At 45.0% G+C, this 8886-nt stretch overlaps 1 protein-coding gene across 2 annotated transcripts in view; it reads right to left on the reverse strand.

Moving 5' to 3' along the window:
• The window catches only part of TRPM8 (transient receptor potential cation channel subfamily M member 8), an 88481-nt gene extending 82108 nt beyond the window's left edge, over positions 1-6373 (reverse strand). For both annotated transcript variants that reach the window (XM_060151220.1, XM_060151219.1), the window contains exon 1: positions 6257-6373. In XM_060151220.1, the coding sequence (XP_060007203.1) occupies positions 6257-6373 (117 nt within the window). The remainder of the gene's footprint in view (positions 1-6256) is intronic.
• Positions 6374-8886: the final 2513 nt, after the last annotated feature.

The raw sequence follows: 8886 nt of genomic DNA on the forward strand, positions 1-8886 counted from the left end.
GCGACATACATATCGATAATTACCTTAAATGTAAATGGACTAAATGCTCCCACCAAAAGACACAGATTGGCTGAATGGATACAAAAACAAGACCCATATATTTGCTGCCTACAAGAGACCCACTTCAGACCTAGAGACACATACACACTGAAAGTAAGGGGATGGAAAAAGACGTTTCATGCAAATGGAAACCAAAAGAAAGCTGGAGTACCGATTCTCATATCAGGCAAAATAGACTTTCAAATAAAGACTATTAGAAGAGACAAAGAAGGACACTACATAATGATCAAGGGATCGATCCAAGAAGAAGATATAACTGTTGTAAATATTTATGCACTCAACATAGGAGCACCTCAATACATAAGGCAAATACTAACAGTCATAAAAGGGGAAATTGACAGTAACACATTCATAGTAGGGGACTTTAACACCCCACTTTCACCAATGGACAGATCATCCAAAATGAAAATAAATAAGGAAACACAAGCTTTAAATGATATATTAAACAAAATGGACTTAATTGATATTTATAGGACATTCCGTCCAAAAACAACAGAATACACATTTTTCTCAAGTGCTCATGGAACATTCTCCAGGATAGATCATATCTTGGGTCACAAATCAAGCCTTGGTAAATTTAAGAAAATTGAAATTGTATCAAGTATCTTTTCCGACCACAACGCTATGAGACTAGATATCAATTACAGGAAAAGATCTGTAAAAAATACAAACACATGGAGGCTAAACAATACACTACTTAATAATGAAGTGATCACTGAAGAAATCAAAGAGGAAATCAAAAAATACCTAGAAACGAATGACAATGGAGACACGACAACCCAAAATCTATGGGATGCAGCAAAAGCAGTTCTAAGAGGGAAGCTTATAGCAATACAATCCTACCTTAAGAAACAGGAAACATCTCGAATAAACAACCTATCCTTGCACCTAAAGCAATTAGAGCAAGAAGAACAAAAAAAAACCCAAAGTTAGCAGAAGGAAAGAAAGCATAAAAATCAGATCAGAAATAAATGAAAAAGAAATGAAGCAAACGATAGCAAAGATCAGTAAAACTAAAAGCTGTTTCTTTGAGAAGATAAACAAAATTGATAAACCATTAGCCAGACTCATCAAGAAGAAAAGGGAGAAGACTCAAATCAATAGAATTAGAAATGAAAAAGGAGAAGTAACAACTGACACTGCAGAAATACAAAGGATCATGAGAGATTACTACAAACAACTCTATGCCAATAAAATGGACAACCTGGAAGAAATGGACACATTCTTAGAAATGCACAACCTGCCAACTGAATCAGGAAGAAATAGAAAATATGAACAGACCAATCACAAGCACTGAAATTGAAACGGTGATTAAAAATTTTCCAACAAAAAGCCCAGGACTAGATGGCTTCACAGGCAAATTCTATCAAGCATTTAGAGAAGAGCTAACACCTATCCTTCTGAAACTCTTCCAAAATATAGCAGAGGGAGGAACACTCCCAAACTCATTCTACGAGGGCACCATCACCCTGATACCAAAACCAGACAAGGATGTCAGAAAGAAAGAAAACTACAGGCCAATATCACTGATGAACATAGATGCAAAAATCCTCAACAAAATACTAGCAAACAGAATCCAACAGCACATTAAACGGATCATACACCATGATCAAGTGGGGTTTATTCCAGGAATGCAAGGATTCTTCAATATACGCAAATCAATCAACGTGATACACCATATTAACAAATTGAAGGAGAAAAACCGTATGATCATCTCAATAGATGCAGAGAAAGCTTTTGACAAAATTCAACACCATTTATGATAAAAACCCTGCAGAAAGTAGGCATAGAGGGAACTTTCCTCAACATAATAAAGGCCATATATGACAGACCCACAGCCAACATCATCCTCAATGGTGAAAAACTGAAAGCATTTCCACTAAGATCAGGAACAAGACAAGGTTGCCCACTCTCACCACTCTTATTCAACATAGTTTTGGAAGTTTTAGCCACAGCAATCAGAGAAGGAAAGGAAATAAAAGGAATCCAAATTGGAAAAGAAGAAGTAAAGCTGTCACTGTTTGCAGATGACATGATACTATACATAGAGAATCCTAAAGATGCTACCAGAAAACTACTAGAGCTAATCAATGAATTTGGTAAAGTAGCAGGATACAAAATTAATGCACAGAAATTTCTGGCATTCCTATACACTAATGATGAAAAATCTGAAAGAGAAATTAAGGAAACACTCCCATTTACCACTGCAACAAAAAGAATAAAATATCTCGGAATAAACCTACGTAAGGAGACAAAAGACCTGTATGCAGAAAATTATAAGACACTGATGAAAGAAATTAAAGGTGATACAAAGAGATGGAGAGATATACTGTGTTCTTGGATTGGAAGAATCAACATTGTGAAAATGACTCTACTACCCAAAGCAATCTACAGATTCAATGCAATCCCTATCAAACTACCACTGGCATTTTTCACAGAACTAGAACAAAATATTTCACAATTTGTATGGAAACACAAAAGACCCCGGATAGCCAAAGCAATCCTGAAAACGAAAAATGGAGCTGGAGGAATCAGGCTCCCTGACTTCAGACTATACTACAAAGCTACAGTAATCAAGACAGTATGGTACTGGCACAAAAACAGAAAGATCAATAGAACAGGATAGAAATCCCAGAGATAAACCCACGCACATATGGTCACCTTATCTTTGATAAAGGAGGCAGGAATGTACAGTGGAGAAAGGACAGCCTCTTCAATAAGTGGTGCTGGGAACACTGGACAGGTACATGTAAAAGTATGAGATTAGATCACTCCCTAACACCATACAGAAAAATAAGCTCGAAATGGATTAAAGACCTAAATGTAAGGCCAGAAACTATCAAACTCTTAGAGGAAAACATAGGCAGAACACTCTATGACATAAATCACAGCAATATCCTTTTTGACCCACCTCCTAGAGAAATGGAAATAAAAATAAACAAATGGGACCTAATGAAACTTCAAAGCTTTTGCACAGCAAAGGAAACCGTAAACAAGACCAAAAGACAACCCTCAGAGTGGGAGAAAATATTTGCAAATGAAGCAACTGACAAAGGATTAATCTCCAAAATTTATAAGCAGCTCATGCAGCTCAGTAACAAAAAAGCAAACAACCCAATCCAAAAATGGGCAGAAGACCTAAATAGACATTTCTCCAAAGAAGATATACAGACTGCCAACAAACACATGAAAGAATGCTCAACATCATTAATCATTAGAGAAATGCAAATCAAAACTACAATGAGATATCATCTCACACCAGTCAGAATGGCCATCATCAAAAAATCTAGAAACAATAAATGCTGGAGAGGGTGTGGAGAAAAGGGAACCCTCTTACACTGTTGGTGGGAATGTAAATTAATACAGCCACTGTGGAGAACAGTATGGAGGTTCCTTAAAAAACTACAAATAGAACTACCATATGACCCAACAATCCCACTACTGGGCATATACACTGAGAAAACCATAATTCAAAAAGAGTCATGTACCAAAATGTTCATTACAGCTCTATTTACAATAGCCCAGAGATGGAAACAACCTAAGTGTCCATCATCGGATGAATGGATAAAGAAGATGTGGCACATATATACAATGGAAGATTACTCAGCCATAAAAAGAAACGAAATTGAGCTATTTGTAATGAGGTGGATAGACCTAGAGTCTGTCATACAGAGTGAAGTAATTCAGAAAGAGAAAGAAAAATACCGTATGCTAACACACATATATGGAATTTAAGGAAAAAAATGTCATGAAGAACCTAGGGGTAAGACAGGAATAAAGACACAGACCTACTAGAGAATGAACTTGAGGATATGGGGAGGGAGAAGGGTAAGCTGTGACAAAGCGAGAGAGTGGCATGGACATATATACACTACCAAACGTAAAATAGATAGCTAGTGGGAAGCAGCCGCATAGCACAGGGAGATCAGCTTGGTGCTTTGTGACCACCTGGAGGGGTGGGATAGGGAGGGTGGGAGGGAGGGAGACACAAGAGGGAAGAGATATGGGAACATATGTATATGTATAACTGATTCACTTTGTTATAAAGCAGAAACTAACACACCATTGTAAAGCAATTATACTACAATAAAGATGTAAAAAAAAAAAGGAAAGAAAAAAGAAATGAATTCACAAAGGAATACTTATTGTGTAATTCCACAAATATCAAAACAGACAAAACAAAGCCATGTATTGTTTAGGGACATATATTCAAATCATAAGCTTATAAATAAAAGCAGGACCAGGGAACACAAAATTCAGGATAGCTGTCGCCTTCGGCACGGAGGGCACGTGGGGGACTCCTGAAAAGGGCTGATGGTGGGTGCAAGCGTGTTCATTTTATTATTCTTCCTTAGGCTGGGAATTTATATTTGCATGTTCTTTTCTACAAATAATAAAAATGTAGAGAGCAAAAATAAATCCTACACTCATCTGAACGCGAAAAATTTTGAAAACCTGTGATGCCCTTTCTTCCTCAGAATATTTTCTAGCTCTTCACTAATTTTAAGTCTACTTAACACAGATGAAGAAAACTCAACAGTATAAGCTTATGTGTATAAGCTTGTGAAATCGATGATGGTGGAGGAGGGGTGGTGATAAAAACTGCCTTGTTGCTGAAAGTTCCCTCTGGGGACTTCCCTGGCGGTCCAGTTGTTAAGACTCACGCTTCCACTGCAGGGGGCATGGGTTCGATCTCTGGTCAGGGAACTAAGATCCCACATGCCATGATGTGTGGCCAAAAAAAAATTTTTTTAATTAAAAAATAAAGGCCTTTAAAGAAAAAAAATTTCCCTCTGAAAAATGTACTTTGCAAAGGTGTGTAGTCTCAGGGGCAAACAGGACCCCCCCCCCATAACTGGGATGTACTTAGGTGGTCTCAAAAATTCTACCCACAGGGCAGCTGGCATCTCTGAGGGGAGCGGGAAATCCATCCAGAAATCCCATGGGAGCCCAAAGGAGAATGGCAAGGGAGAGTCAGCCTTTGTCTCCCAGAGACACCCATGCCTGCGTCCAAGTATGATCCGGAAAGGCCTTTTCTGCCCTCCCAGAGGTCCGTCACTGCTGGAGGCTGGAGGAGGGGGCATTGGAGAGGCCACCAGCACCCTCTGCCCACTGTGTAATTCTCACCGGACCAGGGTCAAGGTGACGGCAGGTGCAAAATCTAAGGAGGCGCTGGGTGTTGGGAGTGGCAAGTGCACGGGCGCCCCCAAGAACCCCACCCAGCAGATCAAAATACTGACATGCCCAGCACCCCAGAAGCCCCCACCCAGTCCCTCCTCCTTCCTTTTTCCAAAGTTAGCCACCACCCCGACTTTTAACACTCTAGTCGGCAGAAGCTTGGTACCAGACTGGAACGTTGTCTTTATTTCCTGACAAATGAGAGTATTCACTAGGACGTGAGAGTGAACAGAAAGCCTGCGGGAACCACTAGAGGTGGCTGAGGGACGGAAGAGGCAGCGCAGCCCAGCGGGGAGCCTCCTGCCGGGCGCCCCACCCTGAGTCCGCTCACCCCTAAGCAACAGCTCAGTGTGCCTCTATGTCCTGAAAGCAGTGTGGACACGGGCTTGGAAGGAGGAGAGAGATGCTGTGGAGAACAGCTAGAAGCTACGGCAAGAACAAATGCAGACCCAGAATGAACCCCCGGCCATAGAGTTGAAGAAAAGGACTTCAAGAATCACTTCCAAGGTGAACCCACAGGGCTGGAAGCAAGGACACCAAGCATTAGCTAGTAAAAGGAATATTAAAAGTGCAGTATTTAGGATTTCATAAAAGTCACTTAACAAGTGCATTCTTGAATGGATAAGCAAGGTCCTACTGTACAGCACAGGGAACTAGATCCAGTCTCCTGTAGTAAACCGCAATGGAAAAACACGTGAAAAAGCAGGTATATATATGTGTAACTGAATCACTTTGCTCTACAGCAGAAATGAACACTGCTATTTTTTTTAAAAGGCCCCAAATAAGTACATTCTTTAGCAACTCAAGGTTGCGGTCACAATCTTCAAAACAGGAATGCCTGAAAAACTACACAGAAAAGAAAAGGCCTCTACGTTCGACAAAAATAATCCACAGAACGAAATGCCATACGTTGAGATATGATCTTTTTAAAGAAGGAGTATTGGTCCCCAAAGAATCCTAGCTGCGAAGGGCTGCTTTCTGACATATCAGCGGGTTGGTGGGGCGTGGCTCAACTCACGCTCTCGCTGTAGGACACGTCTGTGCTGCGAGACGCACTGGAGTACAGGGTCCGGGTGCTGTCCGGCGTGCCATTCCTTCTGCTTCTCATGCTAAGCCGGGCGCCCTTGAATGACATCTGTTCCCCTGTGGAGAAAGGGCAGGGAGGGTAAGATGGGGTCACAAACGGTGGACGGGCTTCACTGAAAGCTTTACCGCCATGCCCTCCCCCTCTCGCTGTCTGCCATGCCCCAGCCCCGCCCCGCCCCCCACCACCAAAGGACATTGGTCCCCCTGCCTCTGCTCTCCTTGCTTCATTCCTTCTCGTCCTCCAGGACCCAGCTTGAGTTCAGTCCTTCCATACCCCTCCCCTGACCGCTCCCATCTGGGCAGGGCCCTCCTGGGTGCGCTCCCCTCTCCTATGGGAGGTGGGATCCCGCATCCCAGACCACTGCGCATAGGAGGTGCATCATAGCTCCTTCGAAGTTAATGGATTTGTAGTGAAGGAACTTGCAGAACTGCAGCTAGCGGCTGTGGCAGCTAGAGGACCGGCTGGCTGGCAGCAGAGAGGAGTTCTGCCCTGATGCGGTTAAGTGAAGTGGGAAAAGGACCTTGACCCACAGGGGCGGTAGGGCCTGAGGGCCAGTGTGCTCCAGGTCACCCTGAGACTCGGAGCCGGCACGTGGTTCCCAAGGACACCCGGCAAGAATTCCCTCCCAGCCTGGAGAGCAGGCCATTAGCCCGGGCATCCCAGAAGCCTCAGTTGCCACGGAGATGCCTCCGGGCTGCCCCCTGCTCTTCTAGGGCTCAGACCCTCCATCCCAGCTGCAGGAGCCATCCGTCCCTCCTGTCTCCCAAACTCTATCTCAGACCCGTATCCACAGAGAGCTACTCCACATCCCCAGGCTGTCCGGCAGACACAGCAAACAAGACATTTCTAGAACAAGAGCATCATCCTTCTCCTACACCCCGCCTCCCTGTGTCTCCTCCTGGGACCAAGCTCCCCCAGCTGCCTGTGACCTCTGCCCCCACCCTCGCCTCCATCATCACCACATCCAAGTGGCAGTCGCACCCCCTCGCCCCTCTCCAGCCCCTCCAGTGGCCCACAGCTGCCACCTGGGCCCCGCTTGCCTCGCCCGCATGACTGCACCCACCTCCCTCTCCTTCTGGGCCAGGTTCCTCACGGGGCCCCGCTTTTCCCATCTAGGTCCCACCGTCTGTCTGGAACCCTCTTCCTCAAAGCCTGCCCAGCTGCTTATCTCCCGCCCATCCTACGGGCCTTATGCACCATCTCTTCAGGGAGGTACCTCTGACGCCCAGGCTGGCGCAGGTGCCTGGTGGCCTGTTCTGGAAGCACCATCTCCCCTCCACCAAGCCGTGTGCATACTGATTTGTTACATGATCTGTTTGGCCCCTGTCTGCCTTTAAGTCAAAAACCAGATCTAGGGGCTTCCCTGGTGGCGCAGTGGTTGAGAGTCCGCCTGCCAATGCAGGGGACGCGGGTTCGTGCCCCGGTCCGGGAAGATCCCACATGCCGTGGAGCAGCTGGGCCCGTGAGCCATGGCCGCTGGGCCTGTGCGTCCGGAGCCCGTGCTCCGCAACGGGAGAGGCCACAACAGTGAGAGGCCCGCGTACCGCAAAAAACGAAAACAAAAACAGATCTATCTGTTCAGCACTGTATTCCCAGAGCCTGGCACAGAGCACAGAGTAGAATTGTACCAATATTGATTGAGCGAATAATCTAAGTGATTACATAACACTCCCTCCCACCCTCAAAATCCTCTTTCAGTTTGCAAATTACTTCCAACTCGCCTTCCATACCCCCTGCACGAGGAAAGGCCTGAGACCCCAGGTTCAGCCACACGACTCCTGAGCCCTCAGCCTGTCTCCTCCTCCAGGTCACCTGTCCCAGCCTCAAAACCCTCCCACGCCACAGACACCGGCGCTTCTTCAAAGCCCACTCAGAACCCTTAGGCCAGGCTGTTTAAAACAGGAGCGCTTCTTTTACTTCTCTCCCCAGGCATTTCACGGAGAGGCTCAGAGTATTAATTGGTACTTTACATACATTACGGCAAAACCGCAAATCAATCCTGCAAGGTATTTACTATGATCCCCATACAGCAAATGGCTTCTAAGTAGGGCACCAACAGTCAGGAAATGATTTCATTTGCTCACAGTGAAAAAACTGCTTATTTCATTGCAATGGAGAAATGTGTATTTTTGCTTTTTCATCACAGTTCAGTCGAATAAGAAATGGGAAAGCTGTGTAAGAAATGCAGAATCTGCCCTTTTCTGACATTTCACATGTCTTTATTCGATGTTAGCTTCTAACTGGTTTTCTGAGGCCAGGGGATGCAAGGTGATGAATCATGAGTCCAGGCGTTCTTCATACCATCCCACATACCAGGTGTTCCAGGTGTACCGTTTATCCATCTCCTAAATACAGGCAGGAGCTAAGGGTTCGGTGTGAAAGGGGTTTCCAGGAGGAGGGACATAGGCCAAGGACCAAGGGCTTCCAGGGGGGTCTGGAGAGGAGAGGAGAGGGTCCAGAAGGCCCCCCCCAGGAACCTTGGGAAAGAGGGTGGCCCGCCCCTGAAAGGAGGTGAACTGGAAAAGTAGGAGGAGGGAATGAAAGCCACACCAGGGAGAAAC

Source organism: Lagenorhynchus albirostris, chromosome 6, assembly GCF_949774975.1.
Source record: "Lagenorhynchus albirostris chromosome 6, mLagAlb1.1, whole genome shotgun sequence".
NCBI lineage: Eukaryota > Metazoa > Chordata > Mammalia > Artiodactyla > Delphinidae > Lagenorhynchus > Lagenorhynchus albirostris.